Consider the following 25,903-nt stretch of genomic DNA (forward strand, 5'->3'; position numbering starts at 1 on the left):
TTTATTGATTCATTTTTCAAAAATATTATAGGTTGATTTTTTGAGCCCCCGCTGGCATAGTGAGTCAAACTGTTGAACTGCAGAACTTGATCAGCAGTTCGAATACGGGGAGTGGGGTGAGCTCCCTCTGTTAGCTCCAACTTCTGCCAATCTAGCAGTTTAAAACATGCAAATGTGAGTAGATCAATAGGTACCGCTCCTGTGGAAAGCTAATAGCATTCCAGCTCTTTGGCTTAGAAATGGAGATGAGCACCACTCCCCAGAGTTGGACATGACTAGACTTAATGTCAAGGGAAAACCTTTACCTTTATGTCACTGACCCCCAGATAATTGCACTGTACTTTGCATATAAATGATTGGCACAATAGTATTTCCAAATGCATAAGCTCTCAGAGAAAGGAACTGGTGGTGATGTTTGTTTTAAAGACCAGCAATTTAAACATTTGTAAATATCACATTTATTTATTTACTTACTTGTTTGCTTATTCATTTATAGTTATTCCATGTATACCTCAACTTTCTTTCAGCTTGGGACACAAAATGGCTCATAATATCAGCTAGAACAAAATACAGTTAAAATAAAGGATATTAATCAAACAAACCATCATATTAATTCAACAATATTTATCATTTTAGTTATTTAGTTGTAGTTGTTTATTGCTATGAAGTTGGCTTTGAATTATGTCATGTTTTGATTTAATCTGTTACATGTCTCTTTGCTGACACTGAATGTTTGCCATATGTGTTGGAAACTGTCCTGAGTCCCTCTGGAGAGATAGGGCAGCCTATAAATAGAATCATAGAATCATAAAGTTGGAAGAGATCTAGTGGGTCATCCAGTCCAACCCCCTGTCAAGAAGCAGGAAAATCGCATTCAAAACATCCCTGACAGATGGTCATCCAGCATGTGTTTATAAGAAGAAGCCTCCAGCACAGTCCGAGGCAGAGAGTTCCAGTGCTGAACAGCTTTCACAGTCCTAGTCTCCAGGGCAGCAGAAACAAGCTTGCTCCCTCCTTCCTATGACTTCTTCTCACATATTTATACATGGTCGTCATGTCTCCTCCCAGCCTTCTCTTCTTCAGGCTAAACATACCCAGTTCTTTAAGCCACTCCTCATAGGTCTTGTTCTCCAGACCCTTGATCATTTTAGTCACCCTTCTCTGGACACATTCCAGCTTGTCAACATCTCCCTTCAATTGCAGTGCCCAGAATTGGATACAGTATTCCATATGTGATCTGATCAAGACATAATAGAAGGGTAGCATGACTTCCCTGGATCTAGATCAGGCATGGGCAAACTTCGGCCCTCCAGGTGTTTTGGACTTCAACTCCCACAATTCCTAACAGCCCACCAGCTGTTAGGAATTATGGAAGTTGAAGTCCAAAACACCTTTTATCATGGCTGGGTAAAAATAGTTTTTATCATGGCTGGGGCCAAAATAGCACTGTGCTAGCTGGACTAATGGTCCAAATCCCAATGTCCTGCCTCAGAGTGTGGTGACATCTTCTTCTCTGGAGGCTTTTTAAGCAGAGATTGGATGGTCATTTGTCAGGAATGCTTTGACTGTGCTTTTCCTACATGGCAGAATAGGGTTAGACCGGATGTGCCTTGGGGTCCCCTCCAACTCTAGAAGTCTATAATTCTGTGAAAAGGGAGGCTGACAGAATGCCCTTTCCTCATCTTGAAAGGTGATGTCTCTGGCCTTGGCTGTGGAGAAGGTTCCTCTCTGCTCTCCAGAGCCACCGATCCTTATCTGCTACATCCTGAAGCTGTTGTGAGCCTCCAAGGACATGAGAGAAGTCTCCCACTGATAAAATATTCAGGCTTCCCCTGAGCAACGTCCTTGCAGACAACCAATTCTCTCACACCAGAAGCAACTTGCAGTTTCTCAAGTTACTCCTGACACAAAAAAGGCTTTTCTGACTTGTGACTACTTTAAGGTGAATCTCTTTTTTTTTTTCATAGCAAGATTTATTCAGAGGGGATTTTTTCATCTGAGCCTGAAAGAGAGTGACTGGCCAGGATTTCCCAGTGGGACGCCATAGCTGAGTGGGGAAGAGGTTCTGCCTGTCAGAACTGCTCTAGAATCCCAACCACACTCCATCACGCTTATTTTTAAAAAGTACTCTCAGCCTGATCAATACTGGGTTTGCAAAACTCATAACAGACCTTCTTCTCTGTGGCCTTGTGTTTGCCTTCAAAAGAGCTGAAGAAGGAAGGCAAGGGAGACCCACAAGGGGTGCATCCATTCCCCGCTATAGAATGAATGCAGTTTGGCCATCTTGAACTACCATGGCTCAGTACTAGGCAAGGGCTAACTTGGCCCCTCCAGGTGTTTTGCACTTCAACTCCCACCATTCCTAACAGTTTCAGACCCTTTCCTTTTCCTCCTCAGCCGCTTAAGCTTAAGCGGCTGAGGGCGAAAAGGTAAGGGTCTGAGACTGTTAGGAATGGTGGGAGTTGAAGTGCAAAACACCTGGAGGGCCCAAGTTTGCCCATGCCTGCTCTATATGCAATCCCGGGAGCTGTAGTTCCTCACCAGTTTTTCTTGACAGAGACTAAAGACTGTGTAACACGACAGCTCTCTGGAGCCCATAGCCTTGAGACAGGGCAGGTGTCAAACCGCCTTCCTTGGGCAGCAGAGGTGCCCCCAGGAGCGCGCCTGAGGATGGAAGCCTCGAGGGCGCGGGCCTCGCTGTGGGTCCCATGAACCTGACCCTGAGGAGCAGGGGGCGAGAGGTGAAGCTCAAGAGAAACCCTCCGTGGCTGGTCCCCTTCACCACACCCCCTCCCTCCCATTGACAGGCAAGCCATAGCTCCGCCCCTCGCTCCCTCTTTCCCTCGCGCGGCCCCGCCCCGCCCCACCGCGAGCGAGAGAGCGAGCGCGCGCGCACCTGGCAGGTCTCGCGCCCAGGGCGGAAGAGGCGCTCGGGCTGGAAGGCTCCTCGCGCAACTCGTCGTGCCCGGGACGACCAGCATGTGAGGCACGCGCTCCGCTTGCCCCGAGAGGAGAGAGAAAGAGAGAGAGAGAGAGAGCGGGTCCCGCCGCCATGGGGCTGCCTCTGCTGCTGGGGCTGCTGCTCGCCCGAGCTGGTGGGTTTCGCTTGGATGGGCAGTGGATGGGGCGCGTGAAGAAGGGGCGGCGCGGGGCAGGGCATCTCACGTCTAGTAGGACGAGGCACTGGCTTGCTTTTGGTTACAAGAGTCCTCGGGGCATTTTCCAGTGTTAGCCTCGGAGAACGAGGGGGAAAAAAGGGCGCGCCGTCGGACTCGGGATACCCGTTGCTTGGCCGCGTTTGCTCTGTGGAATTAACGCTGTTTGGTACCACTTTGTGCTATGGAATCACGCCCGTTGCAGTTTTGCAAAATCTCCAGCCTTCTTTGCCGAAGAGTCCTGGTGCCTCACTCAGTGACAAGTATTGTGTGTGATCCCCGAGCTAAAGTGGTTCTCTCCCTCTTCCCGGTCCTATTTTCCGCGCCTCCCGCCTTTCCCCTTCTCCAGCCGGGCTTGGACCGCCCTCTCTCTGTTCCTCTTGGAAGGAAGACAAAGGGGGTGGCGGGGGGGGGGGGAGGGGAGCCCTTCCGAAGGAGGTCGGGGCCCCTCCACGTCGTAGCATCCAGGCATTTTGACCTCACTTGACCCGCCGCGGCTCAAGGCCGGGGAACCCGGGCTGAGTTGCCAGCGCGCTTCGGCAGAGAAGGCTGAATGAAGAAGACCTTGGCGAACTATACAACTCCCGTGATTCCGTGGCATTGAGCCGTGGCGTGGGCGCGACAGTGGGAGAGAGGCGCGTGGGGGTGACTTGGGACCCGTTTTGTGCGCTCTGTGCCTCGGATGGGAGTCGGAGGCGTTTGTCGGATGGGCTGGACCACCCTGAGAATATCGGGGCTACGGGCCTGGGCTGTGGACAGAGAGAGAGGAGGGAGGGGAAGAGACAGGGAGGGGGCAGCGGTGGGGCCGGGCCAGCCAGGGACACTGGTGGGCGCCTCTGCCCGCCCCGCTTGTTGCCCTCCGCCAGCCTCCCGAGTCAAGGGAGCGAGGTTGCAGGACCCCCTCAGCATCCATGGCCATCATTTCCACGCGGAGCTGGAGCCCTCAGAGGGTTCATAAGATGGGGGGCAGGACAAAGTGGAATGAGTATAGGCTGCTCTTTTCCCTGTCTATGCTTACCTATCAGAAACTAAGTCAGAAACTAAATCTTAACAGATGGGAGAGATGGGCCAAAACTAACACAATGAGGTTCAACAGGGACAAATGCAAGATACTCCACTCAGGCAGGAAAAAAATGAGATGCAAATATACACAATGGGGAATGCCTGTGAAAAATATTTTGGAGTCCTCCTGGACAACAAGTTAAACATGAGCCAACAATGTCATGTGGCAGCTAAAAATGCCAACGGGATTTTGACCTGAATAAATAGGAGCATAGTGTCTAGATCAGGGGTCCTCAAACTTTTTAAACAGAGGGCCAGGTCACAGTCCCTCAAACTGTTGGAGGGCTGGATTATAATTTGAAAAAAGCATGAATGAATTCCTATGTGCACTGCACATATCTTATTTGTAGTGCCAAAAACACTTAAAAACAATACAGTGATTAAAATGAAGAACAATTCTAACAAATACTGTATAAACTTATTAGTATTTCAATGGGAAGTGTGGGCCTGCTTTTGGCTGATGAGATAGGATTGTTGTTGTCGTGTGCTTTCAAGTTGTTTCAGACTTAGGTTGACCCTGAGCGAGGGCCAGGTAAATGACCTTGGAGGGCCTTAGTTTGAGGACTCCTGGTCTAGATCAAGGGAAGTCGTCCTACCCCTCTATTCTGCCTTGGTCAGACCACACCACAACTGTGTCCAATTCTGGCACCACAATTGAAGGGAGATATTGACAAGCTGGAATCTGCCTAGAGGAGGGTGATCAAGAGTCAGGAGAACAAGACCTATGAGGAGCAGCTTAAAGGAGCTGGGAATGTTTAGCCTGCAGAAGAGAAGGCTGAGAGGAGACATGATAGCAATGTATAAATACGTGAGGGGAAGTTATAGGGAGGAGGGAACAAGCCTTTTTTCTGCCGCCCTGGAGACTAGGACGCGGAACAATGGCTTCAAACTACAGGAAAGGAGGTTCCATCTGAACATGAGGAAGAACTTCCTAACTGTGAGAGCTGTTCAGCAGTGGAACTCTCTGCTCCAGAGTGTGGTGGCGGCTCCTTCTTTGGAGGCTTTTAAACAGAGGCTGGATGGCCATTTGTCAGGGGAGCTTTGAATGCGATTTTCCTGCTTCTTGGCAGGGGGTTGGACTGGATGGCCCGTGAGGTCTCCTCTAACTCAGTGATTCTATTATTCTATTCTAGGAAGAGCTAGCATCTCTGGATGGAGTTATGAGGGCAGCTCAGCGACAGCAAAGCAGCAAAGGGGGAGTCTCCTCTCTGGTTGGATCTGATGGTGTGGTTTCCTAAAGTGAGGTTCCTAAGGGTGCATCTACACCAAGCATTGGCAAACTTGGGTCCTCCTGGTGTTGTGGACTTTAACTCCTACAATTCCTAACAGCCAGTAGGTTGTTAGGAATTGTGGGAATTGAAGTCCAAAACACCAGGAGGGCCCAAATTAGCCCATGCCTGGATTGTATATGCACCCTAACCCACTCGTTTGTGTTTCTATAATATAGAATCTAAAGAGAGGATTTTCACCTAGGAGGAATTGGGGCTTTTGTTTAGGTTGTCTCCTAGCGATCTTTGAGCCTATGCCTGCTGGATTGTGGCTTTGCCTTAACATTGCTTCTCGTCCCCTCATTTCACTCTTGTTGGGTCAACCTTAGGAAGAGCTATCTCTGCCTTGCTCTCTTTGGGAGTTTCCCAATACAATCTGTCAAAAGGAGAAAACTGATTAGACATATCCATAGTGCGATGATTGAACACACATTATTAATACTGCTAGAAAGTAGAAAAGACCCACCTCAGGATTAAATTCATACCTCCATCTAATGTAGATTTTGAAATCACATAAACCAGGGAATTGGAAATATGTTAAAGATGCTTTTTGTGTTTTCCTGTATCTGCCATTTTAACATGAAATATACATTGATTGGCAAAGCTCTTTCTGTTGACTTTTTTTGCATTAACAATATTGACAGATGCATAGATTGTAGGGGAGAAGGTCAAATGCGGAAACACAGTTCTGTTTTCTACACTGTACAAACAGCATTAGAAAATGATTTGTTCCAGCCTGTAATAATGAAGCCATGGGGAAATATATGCCATGTGTTTCCTTAGGATATATTGAGGTAAGGCTTGGAACAAATGTAAGGCTGAAGTCCTGTGTGCATTTGACAGAACACAATGAGCTTTACTTCTGAAGAAGCACACAGAGAGATTCGTCATTAGATAAAAGTCTTTCTTGTGCATTCACTGTACAGATGTACGTAAACAAAAACAAAACATAGAATGGGATATGTTTAGGTAGACATATGATTATCAATATCCTACCACTTTTCTGGGGTTTTTTTCCACGTCAGGAGCAACTTGAGAAACTGCAAGTTGATTCTGGTGTGAGATAATTGGCCATCTGCAAGGATGTTGCCCAGGGGATGCCCAGATGTTTTACCATCCTGTGGGAGGCTTCTCTCATGTTCCCACATAAGAAGCTGGAGCTAACAGGCAGGAGCTCACCCCACTCCTGGAATCTAAACCACCAACCTTTTGGTCAGCAGTCCTGCCGGCACAAGGGTGTAACCCATTGCGGCACCAGAGGCTCCAACTTTTCTGGTGGCAGATATGTATGAGTATGACCACTTGCACTCAGATAAGTCAGAGTTATCCTCTACTGCAAGGAGAATTACTAGAATCCTGTGAATCTGTCTTTGCTTCATTACCATATTTCTCTTGTTATCCATAGAGATACAAGACGAAAGTTTGTGACAAAAGCATGAGAAAACAGAACCCCCCCTCCTATTTTTCCACAAAACTGATCATTCTGAGGTATTGAACTTCTTATCTAGAAAGACATTGTGTAGGCTAGGCATTATGAGTAGCGCTATTAGAGAGTAAAGAGTAATTAGTGGTGAAACGTGTTGTAGCATCATCTTTTTATATGCTACCATTGAGCCTATGTAGGAGTAGCAGCAGTATTAAGTAGCATTAGATTAGTCACAGGAAGAAAGGGGATGCTCGACTATAAAAGGGGCTTTGGTTTGATTCATCTAGACCAGACATGGGCAAACTTCACCCCTCCGAGTGTTTTGGACCTGGGAAGACCAAAGTTTCCCCATGCCTGGTCTAGACTCTTGTAAGTAGCATTAGACTTCCCATGCTTACATGAATTAATATCATGCATTTTCAACCCATTATACTTTCCTTCTTTTGTTTACTTCTCATAGGCAAGTAGTACATAATATACATAATATAATAGATTTTATTTATTTATTTATTTATTTATTTAGTACACTTGTATACCGCTAATATCTCAGCCTAAAACGGCGACTCATTGCGGTTTACAACATTAAAAACAACAATAATTCCGATTAAAAAATATAAAACACATACATATACAATAAACAGTATAATAATAACAGTAGATAATGCAGTGTACCATTTTATTCCTGTGTGGTGCTATGTATATTGAGACATGATGATTATTTTCATTGAGTGGTGCTCATTATTTCCAGAGAAATCTTCAATTTCCTTTAATGTCATTATATGTTAGCCTTTATGGTTACAACAAGACATGGTTCACATACGATGTCCTATACTTTAAGCATCCTTGTTAGCCACCTTGAGGCCAGAGACTACAAACTCTTCCATGGGGCTGTATTTATACCACACCATGTGATCAGTTATAAATAAATACAGCCCCATGGAAGAGTTTGTGGTCTCTGGCCTCAAAGACACTGAGATTATAGATCTGTGGGTTTTAAGCACAGAATATCAAGTGCAATGTGTGAATGAACTCTCTCTTTCATAGGTGGACAAACCCTGAGCAATTGATGTTGCTGAGAGACTGCTAAATAATTAATTCAAAATAAGTAAGAATGCTTATGTATAGTGCCTTTTCAGAATAGAGATTAAATAGAGGTTAACCAAGCAATCCAGCACACCTATCATGGCAGGGAAAGACAAGTAATACATTCAACAGTTGTCTGACAAAAACTACCATTGTTTAGCTGAGAATGCACATGAGAAAAGGTGCCACTCTGAAAATGATACAGATGGGTGAAAAATAACAGTCACAGCTTCAGTGCCCATGGTCATCAGGCTCATCTGGCATAGGCTAAAGTGCCAGCAACACTTCCATGGCACCCAGGGAGGGAGCACGTCACCATTTGCTGATGATGGGACATGCCCACTAGGTCACTTTGCTACCTCCGCAGATAGAAGATGGTGGGCAACACAGTGGCCTCAACTAATTGGTTCTTTACCCTCATTCGCAATAGCACACATACGAGTACTTGAGAGCCAGAGCTCCACACGGAAAATAACTCCCCAACTTGATACATGCAGAAAAAGAAGCAAAAGCTACACCTTGCCATGCCACCCACCCCTCCTGTTCTGTTGTTGATAGTGGTGTCTGGCTAGGCAACCGTGGCACCCCTTCCCCTTCCTCTATTCAGAATGCCCTGGAAGTGGCAACTATGGCTGCACCCAACAACCATGTTCTCAAGACAATGCCCCATTTTTCTTGTGCATAACCACTAATAAAGATGTCAGCTGTTGCACAGACTTAAGACTTGTACTTGCTGCTTTGAGGCAGAATCTACCTGTTGCTGATGTCAGGGCAAGAGTGGGGCATTTTGTGGGATAGCACAGGCAGAATCTGTGGAGCAGTGGTACCTGAGCAATAGCATCTAGGGATGTTCCTGAGGGTTGAGAACAAGCAACCCTCAAGAGAATGGCTATGGCCCCATGTCAGCTAACATGTTTTGGAGTTAATGTCATCTTAACAGGTTGCATGTGTTTAGAGATGTAGTTCTTTGGCCATACAGAGGATAGTGATATGGACACCTTACACAACAGGTCTGTTCCAGTGGCACAGCGTTAGTGTTCTAGCATCTCTGTGCAATGGCGAATGTGTCATGAAGATGGTGGTGGGTCTTGAGTTATTCCAAAACAGTGGGACTTCTGTTATATCCATTAGATATAATGTATATAACAGACACTGGCATATTTCAAGTCATAGCAAGGGCCCATCTTACTAAATCCAGGGTGCAGTGAGGAAGGCAAATGGTATGTCATAAAGATCATAAACTTTAAGGAATGGGACCAAGATTGTATGGACAATACAGTGCATCTTTGGTATCCACTTGAGCTTTTTTCCAGGACCACACATGGATACAAAAATCCAGGATGTTCAAGCCCCATTATATGTAATGGAATAGGAAAATGGTGTCCCTTATTTAAAATGGCAAAATCAAGGCTTGCTTTTTTAGATTTTTAAACAATATTTTCAAATGGTGGTGAGTTGAATCCATGGATGTAGAATCTTTCGATATAGAAAGTCAACTGTATTTCTTATCCCTCGGTAGTCATCACTTCTCAAGAATATATTAGGAACATTTGACCTTTATGAATGATTCAGATTGTCTGCTCATCAGTCTAGTTCCCATTTACATATTAAGACTACTGGCTAGTTTGGGTTTTTTGAATAACAGTTATTGTGTGCTGCCTGATATGAAACCATGAAATCCTCCGTTTTTGACATCTTAGCCAAAGTGCAAGGTCAGAGCTTTTGAGCAGAGCCTCAAAACACATCAAGTAGCTGCCCATTTTTGTCATCCAGAGTTTAATTCTGGCTGATTTCAACAGTAAATCACAGTTCAACTTGAATTAGGCTCTGCTGCTTTTAAAAAAGATACTATAATAGCAAAATGGTTTTAAAAGTCATTTTGTTCTGCTCCAAAAAGCATTTAATACTGAATAAGCATTGTGACTTCTTAGCAATTGTGACAGGAAGATACAGATAAATGTAGACATGTTGGAACTCATCTGTTAATATATATTGCAACAGCAAAATAAAATTCATATGGAAACATCAGGTTTATTATTTGGCTGTTGTACAGAAAATGGTAGGCAGAGCATACATTTGAACTAATTTACATAAAGTAATCTTGACAGTGCTTCTGAAATGAAATGAATGATGCATCTAATACATATTAGTGATTGTGATAATGATATTATTTATTTATTATTTATTTATTTGATGCACTTATTAACCGCCATTCTCAGCCCTTACGGGCGACTCATGGCGGTGTACAGTACACATAAAAAGACAGTTACAAAGGCCAGTATCAACAACATATAACTATACGACAAATACAAACTACATAAAAATCCGCTTCGTCTCTTAGTAGAATCATAGCCAGTCTCATCTTCCTTATACCATTCCAGTTCTCATTACCGTAAACACAATAAACATTCCAGACTTATTCTGAGAAGTTTTTAAAAAACCTTTAACCTGAATTGTGAAACAAGAAGGTGTCTGTGGCCCATACATGTGAAAAATGCTAACACGTTTTCTCTAATTGAACAGGAGGCCTTGTTTTGTCCCTTGAACAGCCACACAACTGCATCACTGCTGAGAACCTTTGCATGACCGACCCTTCCTGCAATGCCACCTATCTCACCTTCCAGCAGTGTTCCCAGTCCCTTGCTAAGAGCAGCTATGAAGCCAAGGACAAGTGCCTAGAGGCAAAAACCTTTATTAGGAACAGTTATTTTCAGGAATGCAAGTGTCCTCGGCGTACACGGAAAAAGGAGGAGCGCTGCCTGCGTATCTACTGGACTATTCATCCTACTTTACCACAAGGTAAAATCAAGTTTTTGTTCACTCATTTTGTACAGTTAGTGACAGGAGAATGAGAGGAATATTAATTGAGAGCCCCCTCCCCCGACTCCTGTTATAATTGGCCATGTCAAGTGTGGGAAATGTAGCTCAAAATATCTGGGAGGCTAAGATTTCCGATCTTGTTCTGCACTGGCTAGCAGCGACTCTGAACTTTTTCATTCAGAAAACATATTCAGGATTAGCTGTATTAGCCATGCAGAAAAATACAACAACCAAAGCAAAGATGTAAAAATCATTCAGGAGGGGAAAAAACCACTCTCCTTATATGTGGGTGGATACATAACTACTTAGTTGGCAAAAGTAAAAGAAAGAAAATGTATCTCCTTGTACTGATATGCAGTATTGACTCCTTTCTACCTATGGGACTGATACCCAAGGTTTGCCCTACCCGCATCCAACAAATTATGTCCCCTCTAGGAATTTTGTTGCTTTTCCAGGTCAACTTTATATTAATTTGCAGCAGAATTCATTCTCCTTCTATAATGGGTAATTATTGACCAGTGTTCAACATTCCACTTTTGTCCAAGGTACTGAAGCATGTGGTGACCTCTCAGTCCAGGAATTTCTGGATGACATTGACTATCTAGACCCCTTTCACTCTAGTTTTGGGCCTGACTATGGGCTAGAGACAGCTTTGGTCATCTTGGTGGAAGACTTGCACAGGGGACTGACTGGACAGGAGGAGTATGTCCTTGTGAGTTCTGTTAGTAGCTTTCGTTAGCATTGACTGGCCTCTTTCTGGGCTGCCTCACTGGGATGGGGCTTGGGGCTCTATATCCCAGAATATCAAGGCAGAAAATCCCACATTATCTGAGTGTGGACTCAGATAACCTGGTTCAAAGCAGATTTTCTGCCTTGATATTCTGGGATATAGGGCAGTGTGGAAGGGCCCTTAGAGGCACTGTTTTATACTGGCTACATTCCTTCTTGGAGGGGCAAACCCAGATGGTGCTGCTGGGGATTACTGTTCAACCCTCTGGTCATTGACCTGTGGGCAATTGGCGCTCTCTTTTGTCTTCCATGCTGGGAGTGATTAATGTTTTGCGAGATAGTGCTATTAATATGTGGATTATACTCAGTTCTACTGCTCCTTTTCACCCCAAGAGATACTCTTGGTCAGTTGGAAGGTAGAACAGGGAATAGGGAATCAGCCAGTGTTAGATGGATTTACATCCTATCCCTCCACCCCCCGAAGATACAGGTTCGCAGTTTCAGTGTACTCCTGGACGCAGCATTGACCCTGGAGGTTAATTAGGAAATTTTGCCAAAACTATTCTTCTACATTATTCTAACACACCAAATTAACCCATAAATAAAATGATAATTAATATTTGGTATGAGTTCTTTCAGAGTTTGCCAATGAAATTAGATCTTTTGCAGAAATACTTCATTATGCCGGTCTGAGTCCCTTTACAGAGGTTGAGAAGATCGGGATATAAAAGTTTTAAATAATTAAATTAAATTAAATATGCTTTAGCATCCAGAGTATAGAAAATTCAGCTTATAGAAATCTTTACTCTGACAGTAATGCTGCATGGGATCTTCAACAAATGTTAACAACTGTTGCAACTGTAAATATAGGTTTTATTCAACGTAAGCTTTCTTGGACTTCATCAGATATTGTTGGATAAAGAGATGCACATGCCCTGCCAGATTTCCTCACAATCTCTGAAGTATGATATTGGAACAAGGCAAAACAATGCAGTCTTTAAATATGGTAGACTTGGTCATGTTTTAGTTATGCACAAGAATGTATTTTATTTTAAACCCTGCACAGCTGACTTTCATTTGGAGGTGTCTCCCTATGAGGCTGCAGCAAGTGAAGAGTCTTCAAAGACCAAGTACAACAAGCTGGCAACCCAGGCCTCAGGTAGAACTTCCTTTCTTTTCATTAGGAAGTAGGTTCAAGAAGGAATGTATGTGAAAAGAGGGAATCAATTTACAGGTAGTTACGCCTTTAAATGTATCTTAGAAGTCTTGAGTGCTTTAATGACAACAGGTGGATTTAGGAAAACAAGAAGGATATGTAAACTAACTTGGGAGTTTGTGGAACAATCCTATGATCCCCATTGCTCATATAGGAAGGTAGCCAAGAAAAGAAGCTGGATTAAAAAAATGGATGAAAGGAGGAGGATTCAGTTTTGTCAGGGAGAATAATAGACAATCACCTTCCATGGGAGCAGAGAAGGTGCAGCCTTGGGTTACTTACATGCAGCACCTCCAAAGGATCATCTACCAATTTTTTTCCCCAAAAACAAAAAAAAATTGACAAAAGAATCTCAACATGCTACAGGGGCAAATTTTCTACATTCTCTCCCCCCCCCCCCCCACTCTCTCTCTCTCTCACACACACACACACACACACACACACACAGAGTTATTTTTGGACCAGTAAAGACCTTTTCTTAACAAGGAAGTAAGCGAGAAGTTGAGTTCCAGTTTACTTCCTTGTTAAATAATGTCCTTCATTGCACTTAAAACAGCACAGAGAGCCCACAAAAGGTAAAGGTTTCCCCTTGGCATTAAGTCTAGTCATTTCCAAATCTGGGGGGTGATGCTCATCTCCATTTTTAAGCCGAAGAGCCAGCAGTTGTCCACAGATGCCTCCTAGGTCATGTGGCCGGCATGATTGCATGGAGCATGATTAACATAGTCAAATAATAATCTCAGACTCTGTAGTATGTGTGCATGTGTTTTTAGCCTCCACAAATAATTTTGGAGAACAGAATACCAGGATAACAGGCTGGCCTTCCAGGATCCTGCTGGGAGCTGATGTGGCACCCACTGACTTGTACCAGGCCAATTTACTCTGAAGCTAATACAATTTTGTGAATAATCTTTCAACCAAATTTATTGGAATGCAGCAGATTCTCTGTATCATTGTTATATAGTCAAAAGCAGAAAAACAATAATAAATTCATGTTATTTTTGTTATATTGGGACTGTAAATTCTAATCCAGACAACTCTTGTTTAATTCATTTTCAAAGCTACTAAACTTTCTTAGACCTGCTTTCTCTCAGATAGTCTAAAATAGTGCAGGCTTGCATCAAAATTTTGATACAGGAGAAAGGTGAAGTGGAAGTAAATTGGGAAATAATGACTCCTACTTTCACAGATTCTTGCTAGAGATTACTTTATTGAGCCTTCAATCTGCCTATGGAGGAGTTTGCTGTATTCTCCTTGTGTTTCTGTGACCTAGGTTCTCGTGTATTTGGGGACAGCACAAACATTTGCCTGGAAGCTGCTAATGTTTGCCAACTGGACCACAAGTGTGTGCGCCTACGCACACACTATGCACAGATCTGTAGTGCAGAGTACCCTTGTGATCAGAGGAAATGCCACCGAGGCCTGAGACACTTCTTTGAGAGGGTTAGCATGGAAATCACCAAGCCACTGCTCTTCTGCCCATGTCAAGATGATGTTTGTGGGAAGCGACGCTGGAACACCATTGTTCCCGAGTGCTCTTTCCAGAGCAACAGCAAGCCAAACTGCCTCCTCCTGCTGGACTCCTGCCTCAAGGACCATATCTGCAAGTAAGTCTCTCACCAAGTGCATTGAGGTGGCTACCATAGCATGTTTTATGGCAGGCAGTGGGCAGTTTGTCATGGCCTACACTGAGGAACATAGGAAGCCATTTTGTACTGAGCCAGGTAAAGGTAAAGGTAAAGGTAGTCCCCTGACAGTAAGTCCAGTCATGTCTGACTCTGGGGTGTGGTGCTCATCTCCATTTCTAAGCCGAAGAGCCGGCATTGTCCGTAGACACCTCCAAGGTCATGTGGCCGTCATGACTGCATGGAGCGCCGTTACCTTCCCGCCGGAGCGGTACCTATTGATCTACTCACATTTGCATGTTTTCGAACTGCTAGGTTGGCAGAAGCTAGGGCTGACAACGGAAGCTCACGCCCCTCCCCGGAATCGAACCTGCGACCTTTCGATCAACAAGCTCAGTAACTCAGTGCTTTAACCCACTGCGCCACCGGGGGCTCCTGAGCCAGACAGTTGCTCAATTTGGCACAGCATTGTCAACTTTCTCCAGGACCTTAGGCAAGAATCTTCTAGTCCTTCATGGAGATCTCTAGTGTACTTTGCTGATCTCCTATCCAAGAACCAGGCAAAACCCCAATTACCTTCCGATATTACACAAGCCTAATAGTGTGCAAAGAAATTTCTAACAATTTATCAGAGCTTGGATAAGTTTGTTTTTGTGTATAATACGGCTTGTAGGAGTTACTACAAAACCCAGAATCCTCCAGCCAACTTGGTTTATTTATATAGTGCTGGATCACCATAAACACTCTATTCTAAAATATGGTTTTTTGAAAAAGCACATCACCAGACCCACTGTGTTCATCAGAGCCATAAATAAAACTGGACTCCATGTAGAACTAAGGATTTAACACTTTGGGATTGTGTGAGCTGATTAAAGGCACCTACATTTTACCAAATGCATCTACATTTTACAAAATACATACAGAGAAGCTGTGAAAGTATGGTAAATTGTGGGGCAAATCTTATTTTGCACAATTTGGATGCATTTCAATAGCATAAGCAGGACTGAGGAAGCATTGCTTCAGAATCCACATCCAAGCCATGGGTCACTGGTTGTTTTCTGCGATCATAAGTATTCATCTGGGGTAAGGTGCTATTACTATGGTTGTTTATGCATACAAAACGAGTTTGGTTTATTTACTTGGACTACAAGACAGATCCCTCAAAGGGTTGTTCTGGGAAGAGAAAGAGGCTCATGTGCCAATACTTGTTTTTCCCTAGATCTCGGCTGGTTGACTTCCAAGAACAATGCAAGTCTTTAGACACATCTTCAGATGGCTGTTTCCGCCGCAACAATCACGCTGCATGCCTGGAGGCTTACATGGGGATGATTGGTATGTGTTGGGCTCAGGAAGATATGATGGGTTTAAAGTAGACCTATCCAGTAGAAAATCTTATCAAACCATCATGGTATTAGATAAGGTGTGTGGTACAGCAAAAGGGAAGGATTGGTAAACTTCTCTGACCATAGCTTTAGATGATACTGAATAATAAAGCCCATCCACTGATAAAGACAGCTGGGCACTATAACATTTTGATGCTCTCTGTGAAGTTGGAGAAACAGCTGTATTTTACCCATAGTTAATACTTCTGGATCTAATCTCTTTGTGCATAGCAGCATTGCATTTGAGGAGTGTCCATAGGTGGGCTAGTCTAATCCAGGGGTGCACATCATGCAGACATCCTTGTCGAACTCCAGGTCCCAGCAGTCCAAGCCAGCAGTGCCATTGATAAGGAATGTTGAGAGTTGTAGTACAGCAAAGTTTGGAAGCCACATGATTCTCATTCCTGCTTTTAAAAACATGTATTGATGATGATCCTTTGAAAGCATAGCATTGAACTCCCTAATTCCTGCTTCTTGGCAAGGGGTTGGACTGGATGGCCCATGAGGTCTCTTCCAACTCTTTGATTCTATGATTCTATAATTATCTGCAATGTCCATAGATTGGTCCTGTTGCTTAAGAGCCAATAGAAGACTTTGCAAAGCCAATGGGTGATGAAGCATGATTGTGCGGAGTAATAAATAGTAATAAATACAGGATTATATGTAGGCTTCTGTTCATTGTGAGTAAATAACTTCTTGCAGTTAGAATAAATAGTATAAATAGATGCATTTGCTCAGATTAGGTGTATACATAGAAATTCATTCTGCTTCATGTGCAGATTTTTAAATCATTTTAGCATGGAGTAAGAAGACATTTACACTATAGAGTTTGACACACTTTTAACTTTAGCCTTTACATGTTTCAAAGCTATGTAATCATGGTAGTTATAGTTTTGCAAGATATTAGCCTTCCTCGCCAAAAAGTACTTAAGCCTTACCAAATGACAGATCCAAGGATTCTATAGCATTGTGTCTTGGCAGTTAAAGTGGTATCAGACTGCATCAATTCTACAGTGTAGATGCACTTCAGGACCAAGATCCTACATGCATGCATCACTTGACACCTGCAGTTCCATGCCTTCTCTTTACCCAGCAGCTAACAAGCCCTGGAGAGACCTCCTATTGCTATTCTGTACTGGTGAGGAGAAGAGAAAGCTACATTCATGGTAGCTTGTTTCATTTAATACTGTGCTTGGGAGAGGAACTGACGGTGCGCTCTCATATAATAGTAATGAAATAATAATAAACTTTATTTATACCCCGCCACCATCTCCCCGATGGGGACTCGGGGGGCTTACATGAGGGAAAGTCCAAACAACAAATTACGGCAAAATAAAACTGAAAACAAAAACAATAAACAACATCATAATTACATAAAACATATGAATGCATATGAAAAGCATGCACATCTTTCTTTCCCCAGGAGCTCAAAGCAGTCAGGTATCCAAGGTCTGAATCCCCTCCCTCATCAGCAACATTGAACAGCAACAGAAGTCCCTCCTGGGGATTGGTGGGAGGTTTGGGATACAGTGCAGCAAGAGCAGGGTTGTTTTGTGTGTGTGTCAGGAGCAACTTGAGAAACTGCAAGTTGCTTCTGGTGTGAGAGAATTGGCCATCTGCAAGGACATTGCCCACAGGATGCCCAGATGTTTTGATGTTTTAGCATCCTTATGGGAGGCTTTTCTCATGTCCCTGCATGGGGAGCAGGAGCTGACAGAGGGAGCTCATCTGTGCTCTCCCCAGATTCGAACCTGTATCTGTCCTGCTGGCACAAGGGTTTAACCCACTGCACCACCAGGGGCTCCAGCAAGAGCAGTTGATTAGCCTCTAGACCTAGTTCAAGATGAGGCATAATGTTGGCAAATCACTAACAGGATGCTGGTAATGAATGGAAGAAAAAATATTTTCAGCTTTCCCCTCCCCTCTCCCTAATATTGTATTGATATTTTTAAGAGGTTATGATTCTCTGAATTCTTTGCTAGATTACAGACAATATGTTTATGTCAAGTTTACATAATCTGGTGGTTCTGTCTCTGCTGATTTGGGATTGTGCATGAGCAAACTCTGGCTTTGTCTTCTTTGAACCTGAAACAGGTACACCCATGACCCCGAATTACATCAACAATTCCACTGCTGATGTCACTCTCTGGTGCTCCTGCGAGAACAGTGGCAATCAGAAGGAGGACTGTGATCAAATCCTTGAATCCTTTGCTGACAACAGATGTCTAAGTAAGTGCAAATGGACACAGAGACTGCCTTATTCTGATTAGCAGACCACAGGGTGCATCTAGCCCATTACTTCACCAATGTCATAATGCTAATTATTAATTTATTATACATTTTATTTCTTATGTTGTTATTACTAATAATACACAATTAAAGTATATTCTACCTTCATTATAATTATAATAAATCCAATTGACCATCCACAATTGTGGGGGCTAGGGGCACAGAAACCCTCATGAAAGTGGAAAAACTATAAATAACTATTGGGATGGGACAGTCATCCCCAAAATTCCTTGTACCAGTTAAGTTCATAGAGTCATAGAACTGGAATAGACCAGAAAGATCATCAAGTCCAGCTCCTTCAGGGAAGCAGTTTGCAAGGGAGACAGTGGCTGCTTTGCCTTGCTATCTCCCTGACAATCTCCCCTGTAAATCGCTTCCCAAACTCAAACCAGTGAAATTCAGGACAGCAGTAGCATCAGACTACATTGGGAAACAGCAAATTTGCAAATAATTAAATCAATGTATACCAAACCTGCAAATGTGGCAGGCTGAATAAATGAATAGTAAGTATTGTACTAATTAGAATAATAAATTATTACATTTATTGCAGAAGTCGAATATAAGAAGCTTGAAATAATAAAATACAGATAAAATACAAAATTAGAATAGAAAAAATCAGTTGAGAACACAAATTCACCAGATGTAATCAATTATCAGTTGATTCAGGAGAAAGAAAGAAAAAATAACTTATCTGTAAAACAAAGAACTTGGAAAAGTTACTTTTGGAGGGTACCATTCTCAGAAGTACTTATCCTTTGGCCACAAGACTTCACATGTGCATTAAATTTATATTCTGTTTTCCCACCAAGGAGCTCAAGATAGCATGATGTGATGGCTACTAGATTATGCCACCTTCTGTACAAGCTAAGTTAAACTTCCATGTTTAGCGGTTATATACCTGACATAAACCTCACGGGACAGCCTTGATTATATATTCCTGCATGACAGGAGGTTGAACTAGATGGCCGTTGGGATCTCTTCCAACTCTGTGGATTCTGTGTTCAGGAAAAACATAAGAGTCAGCTAGCCGACAGAGAGAGCTTCTGAATCTGGAGCTCTTCCCCTGGCCCTGCCCAGTTCATACTTCTAGAGAAGCGAGTCCTCTGTTCCTCCCCACTGGGTGAAATAAATGAGAGGGAATCCGGCACTATTTGGACATATCCAATTGCCATGGCCAGTGGTGTGTAGGGAGAGTTTGCTGTCATCTCTCATTAATAATGTGCTTTGTCTGCCACATAGCCCCTCTCCCAATGGGGAAACGCTTGGGAGCATGCAAAGCTACGCTAATCTAGGCATTCCATCAGTTACTAGATGAACCTTTACTCCAATTTAGGAATTTTTCACTTGTGCTTTTATACTATTAATTAGTCATTATGGTGCTGACAATTTCAATTGTGTTAACTAGCTGAACAGTTCAACAGCAATCCTTTGATGCTGAGAGAGAAGAAAATTAGTAAGAGCTGTGTCCAAGACCTCCTCTCCTTCTCAGTCAATGTCAGTAGATGTCTTATAATGCGAAGCCTTATGAAGATTTAAATATTTATGACAGTAAAAGCTTACTGGGGACATCAAATAAAGAACCAAACTTGTTGATTTAAATATTTAATGTTTTGCCTTTTCATTTGTTTGATTTTATTTGGGGAGAAGTTTATTGTGCTCATACAGTTAAGATGCGGTCCCTGCTCTTAAGCGCCCTTCTCTCCTTTGGAAGTGGAGCAAGGAAGGACTACAGAGAGTTTTGCAAACACTGGTTGCTCCGTTTCCCTGGTAGATTCTGGGGCAAAAAACAGGTTTGGAGCCTAGTAGTTGATTCAATTAGAGTAAGTTAAGGAATAAGTTGACGATGGAGAAATGGTCAAAGTGCTCCTGTAATGGATAGGATGGCTAGATGGAAAAGAGAATAGGTCTCCTGTATTCATATTTAGTAGTTGTGTAGAAGATGATATTTTAAAAGGTGTTGCTTATTAATGCAAGCGACATCTGCTAAAATTCTTGTTGTTGTTATTATTATTGCATAACTTTAAGGCAAACACACACATAAACAGAGCTACATGCTACTTTAATTGTGTTTTAATTTTTATGCTTCATGACCCAAAAGATGTAATTGTTTTTATTTTTTGTATTCATATTTACATACTTTTACTCTGTTTTTAAATTGGTATTGTGTCATGTGTGCTGTTAGCAGCCTTGAGTCCTATATCAGGAGAAAGCAAATAAATAAATACGTCACTGCAGTAGGCAATTCCTCCAAGAAGTCTGAACATTTGAAAATATGAGCATATAGGAAAATATTGACATCTGCCTCTCCTCCTATATTGCTGTGTGTTTTCAAGTTGTTTCTGACTTATGATAGCCAAGAAGGTGTTTTCCTTTACCTTCCTCTGAGGCTGAGGGAGTGTGACTTACCCAGAATTGTCGTGTTGATTTCCATGGCTGAATGGAAATGTTAAGCCTGTCTCCAGAATCATAGTCTATATCTCAAACTACTACGCCATACTATTAAAAATAAACGCAGTTTTAGTTTGACCATTCCTGGCAATGGAACACTTAAGAGTCTATAGTCTGCTTATTTTAGATCAGAATCCCATCGGGGATTTCAAGACAGCTGGAATATTTTATTATTTTTCCAGTACAGCACTTTTGCAGTTAAAGGTCAGTGCCTCCTTAGAACATAGAATTGGTCCTGACTGTATATATAGCCCGAGGTCATCATATACTTTACTCTGATTTCTCAATATCACAGAAAGTGCAATCCAGTCCCAGATGGGTCTAAACCAGGTGAATACAGACATTGAGGACCAATCGCAGTTCACACCCTCCCTAAACATCCAGGGAGATGGCACCAGCACAGTTTTCACCTCACAAATGTATCAGGTATGTACTATAGCACAACTGGGATCAGAAACTTGTGTGTGTGTGTGTGTGTATGGCCCCCTGGTGGTGCAGCAGGTTAAACCACTGAGGTGCTGAATTTGTTGACCAAAAGGTTGGCCGTTCGAATCTGAGAAGCAGCGTGAGCTCCTGCTGTTAGTCCCAGCTTCTGCCAACTTAGCAGTTCGAAAACATGCAAATGTGAGTAGATCAATAGGCACTGCTTCAGCAGGAAGGTAATGGCACTCCATGCAATCATGCCAGCTCTTTGACTTAGAAATTGAGATGAGCACCATCCCCCAGAGTCAGACATGACTAGATTTAATGTCAAGGGAAAAACTTTACCCCCCCCCCCCTCTCTCTCTCTCTCTATATATATAGGTGAACTACAACTCCCAGAATTACATGTGTATGTGTGCATATAGAGAGAGGGGGGGAGGGAGGGGGAATTCTGGGAGTTGTAGTTCACCAACATTCAGAGAGCACTCTGTACCAAACTGGTGATGGAACTAGTAAACTTGCTATACATACCCAACATGCCAATCTTTGAATAGTAGTGGGGTTTTGAGGGGAATGACCTCAGAGGTTGGGAGTTATAGTTCACCCACATCGACAGATGTGCACCGAATTGATGAATCTGGACCAAACTTGGCACAAATACCCAGTATGACCAACTTTGAATACTGGTGGGGTTTGGGGGGAGGGCTGATGCAACATGATGGTAATTGTAGTTCTCCCTGCATCCAGAGAACTCTGTCATCCCCACTGATTATGGATCTGAACCAAACTGGGCACACAGACCCAATGTGGCCAACTGTGAATACAGGCATGGTTTGGGGATGATTGACCTTGGCATATGGAAATTGTACTTCATCAGCATCCAAAGAGCACTGAACCCAGACAACAATGGATCTGGACCAAACTTGGCACACAGACCCAACATGGCAAAATGTTGGGGAGGACTGACCCACTATTTTGGGAGATGTAGTTGTAGGAAGAGAAGGAAAGACAGAAAGATCTTTAGCCTTCTCTGCCAAAGGGGTTCCTAAGACCATCAGAAATATGTCTGATTCTTCATATGTTTACCGAACACTGAATGCACACCCTTTTGTAAATCTTTTGTATATTTATTTTTCTCCTTTTTCTTTTTGTTAATTTGCTTTGTTTCCTATATACACTATAAAACAATAAAAATTATGAATAAAAAAGAAATATGTGTTTCTGATGGTCTTTGGTGACCCCTCTGAAACCCCTTCATGACTTGCTCAGGGGTCCCGACCTAAGGCAGGCATGGCAAACTTTGGCCCTCCAGATGTTTTGGACTTCAACTCCCACCGTTCTGAATTGTGGGAGTTGAAGTCCAAACACCTGGATGGCTGAAGTTTGCCCATACCTGGCCTAAGGCAGGCCTAAGGTGTCTGAACATGAATTCAATTTCCTCTCTCTTTTGCTTTCAAGGGATCAGAGGAAAAGAAGTTCCCAGTTCTTAAGGATAACCAATCCGATTTGACTGGTTCTTCCAGAGATTGTCGTTCTTCACTTATTTTGACCTCAACACTGCTCCTTCTATTACTTGGTCCACCTTAGTTTAACATAATATGATGCTTTTTTCATGTGTCGTCATGGCAAGGGAAACTGGGCTCTTTCATGCCAAAGAGGATGGACCCCTGACTGGAAGCCTCCTTTCAATGGGCAGCCTTCAGCCAGAACTCTGACCTTTTCACTTGCTCTTCTATTCATCCTGGGATTGAGGCTGGTTCCAGGGCCTGTGATGAGAAAGAGGAGAAGAAGTAGGCAGGTGGAAGATTTTGAAGACCTACTTTTTTCAAAACTGACTTCGAAATAATCATGCTTCAAATGTATTCCCAAGGAGTCTTGAGAAAGGAGAATCTAGCAAATTTTGCCCTATTTCTGACTCTGGGATTGCAGCAATATCTATATTGTTGCCCTTTGTTCTGGGTTTGGTGATTATGTTGAATACATGTCCGTTTTTTTAAAAAAACAACATACAAAACAAAACTGTCCTATGATGCTGAACTGTAGTCTCTGCAACTGATCCCTTTCTGCTGAAATTGTCTTCATCTTTTACTACTCACGAAAAACTTAATGCATCCAGGTGAGTTGGTTAAATAACATCAATCCTCCTTTTCCATTATTGTATGAACCGTCCAAGGCTGCTGTGGAAATTGTCATTTGGGCTTACAGCAAGATTTTAAAAACAAAATTCCTTGGCTTCCACAAACTTTGTATCAGAGGAAAGACATTTTCCAGTCTGGACTGATCTAGCATATACGTAATCCTCTGTCTTTCTGTACAGTCTGTGGTACTGGACTTCTTATCCGTGATCTACTTGTTCTGGATGTAAACATTTGTGTGGCATTAACTGCTGTTCTTCTCTGCTACAGTTAGTGGTAAATTAATTCTGAAGATATATTAAGAACTATTACATGTAACCACTACTTGGTGGCTGGTTTAGGCTTGACTACTTTTTGGAAGCAGTAGCAAGCCAGTCCAGTCACTCGTCTGTGTAGTCATTTGACAGCTGTGAAAGATAGCCATCCATGTGTTTTGTTTCTTCATGTTCCCTAGAAAATGTGGTGTTGTTGTTGTCACAAAAGCTGATTGTAATACCTGCAAGGTATCAAGGTGTCTCACAGGAGTGGGGAGCCTGTGCTCCTGCAGGCATTATTCAATGATAACTCCCATCAGCCATTACCCACATGATGAGAGCCATAGTTTCTCTGTTCTTGCTGGATCAAATAATAAGGCTTCTGTGATAATACTTTTGCAAATTAGTGTGCTTTACATTTTTCTTGTCTGAATATTGATCTCGATCTTGCTCAGTGAAGGGTCATGTAATTGTTCATCAGTATAGATACCTTATTTCTATATGCATTTACTGTAGACTCAGGGTAGGATAGTGAAGTATAATTTGCACAGACCTGCCAACTCAGTCTTCAATAGTTACTGTGTTTTTCATTATTCCACATCCTCTAAAAAGGTGGTTACGAAAGGATTGATTTCCAAACTTGTACACCTGTTATACTTGTACAACTTGGAAGCATGGCTTCTTAAAGCCTGCAAAAAGCAAGGAATATTACACATTAATAGTTTTCCCCCCCCAAACAATTGACTTTTGCCATATAAACCAACACAAGATAGGGATTGACCCAAGCATTTGAAGAACTCTGTGGGACAGGACTAAAACCCATGTGTACTGAGCGGGTTTGTTTTTTTTGGAAGTTGAAATTGTTTTCACCTTTCTAGGGCTGGTAAATCCTGAGCTGAAAAACCATGGTAAAATGTATCGTCGAAGGCTTTCATGGCTGGAATCACTAGGTTCTTGTGGGTTTTTTCGGGCTATAGGGCCATGTTCTAGAGGCATTTCTCCTGACGTTTCGCCTGCATCTATGGCAAGCATCCTCAGAGGTACCTCTGAGGATGCTTGCCATAGATGCAGGCGAAACGTCAGGAGAAATGCCTCTAGAACATGGCCCTATAGCCCAAAAACCCACAAGAACCTAACCATGGTAAAGTCTAATGTTAATCTTTGGATGAAGGGCATTGTCAAAGACCATTTCTAAAAAATGTCCCTACTAAGTTCGATTGTTGGATCAGGTTTATGACTATATCTTTTCTACAGTTATAGCACTTAATATGAATTCATGTGAACTCACAACAGATGTAGATGTAATGATATAGCAATTAAGATCAGCAATCAACATAAAAATCAAGTAGACAAGTTAAGATGAAACTCACTTCAGGATCGTCCTCTCCAGGGGAGGTGCACAGCCATGCCTCAATCGTATGTTGTTGCAACTAGCACTATTGGCAAAACAAATTGGGTGGCAATAGGAAGCAGAAACATAATTCTTTCACTCCAGTGTCTCTTGCATTGCCTCTGCACCTGTGAAGATGTGGATGGAGCCAAACCATCTTCATTTTACTTGTGGTACGTTGGATCATGTCCATCTCCCACATTCCTCTATGTCTACTACATTCTGCTAGAACTGCACTATCATGTCTGTCACTGGGGTGTTGAATCTCTGTTGACTTTTTCGTATTGTTGGATTATTGCATACTGTTTGTATGGTTATAACAATTATATTTCATCTGTACTGAGCACATCAGCAAGTCCCATGCCTCTCCTGAAAGGAGGAAACTGCAAGGCAATAGAAATCCCTAAAATGTTATCAATCATCTTCAGTCTACAATCTTTCTTGGCAAACACAGAGGACGTGGGAGCGTCTCGAGCTGTTGTAATGTAAATTTCAGTATCTTAGAAAAACGACTCTGCTCGTAATAACTGAAATAAAGTTTACTTTACAACTCTGGGAGTCTCTTTGCTTTGCATTCAGCAAAAGATGTACTGAATGTCATGTTCTGCCCTGTAATGACACTGCAATGCAGCCAGCGTTCACAAGAGGCATGAAAATAAAACTGAGCCAGACAGATCTGCCTGTTCTTTCCTGCCAGCCTACATGGTTAGAATTCAGCTGTATTTATGTAACATTCTCCCTCTGCTACAGAACAACCTCTAGCCCTGCTCTTAAATTCTCCATTGCCACCCAGACCCTTCCAACATTGACTGGCAGCAGTTGTCAGGCAGGCTTCTTGTGGATGCTGGGAATTGTACCAGGGGCTCTGCATGTGAAGCACGTGTTCTACCACTGGGCTGTGACCCCTGCCAGCTACACCACTTCTTACAATTGTCCATGTTTCATTTAACATCAAGGTTGTACTGCTGCAAAATCTTTTACTGTATGTTGTTTGGTCTCTAGAGCAGACATGGGCAAAGTTTGGCCTTCCAGGTTTGAATCTGGTTTGAATCCTGGTGTAATTTAAAGTGTGAAGTTTAACCTATGAAACCATGAACGCTTTGATCCTTGGGTAGTGGTTTCCAGACCTTTCCTCTCCAATTTTTTGGACTTTGGCTCTCACAATTCCTGACTATTAGCCACAATTCCTGACTATTAG

At 42.8% G+C, this 25,903-nt stretch overlaps 1 protein-coding gene across 2 annotated transcripts; it reads left to right on the plus strand.

Annotated features, from left to right (window-relative positions):
- The first annotated feature begins 2,888 nt into the window (after positions 1-2,888).
- On the plus strand, positions 2,889-25,258 carry GFRA3 (GDNF family receptor alpha 3). 2 transcript variants are annotated; one of them, XR_010909173.1, is made up of 9 exons: positions 2,889-3,095; positions 10,518-10,793; positions 12,610-12,702; positions 14,033-14,366; positions 15,604-15,716; positions 17,861-17,995; positions 20,799-20,929; positions 22,385-24,265; positions 24,445-25,258. XR_010909173.1 is itself a non-coding variant. In XM_060765689.2 (8 exons), the coding sequence occupies exons 1-8, from the start codon at positions 3,053-3,055 to the stop codon at positions 22,511-22,513; spliced, it is 1,254 nt and encodes a 417-aa protein (XP_060621672.2). In that variant the 5' UTR covers positions 2,889-3,052; the 3' UTR covers positions 22,514-24,338. The 2 variants fall into 2 exon arrangements, 1 of the variants encoding a protein (XP_060621672.2); XM_060765689.2 differs by lacking the exon at positions 24,445-25,258 and having other exon boundaries at positions 22,385-24,338.
- Positions 25,259-25,903: the final 645 nt, after the last annotated feature.

Source organism: Anolis sagrei, chromosome 2, assembly GCF_037176765.1.
Source record: "Anolis sagrei isolate rAnoSag1 chromosome 2, rAnoSag1.mat, whole genome shotgun sequence".
NCBI classification, from domain to species: Eukaryota; Metazoa; Chordata; class Lepidosauria; order Squamata; family Dactyloidae; genus Anolis; species Anolis sagrei.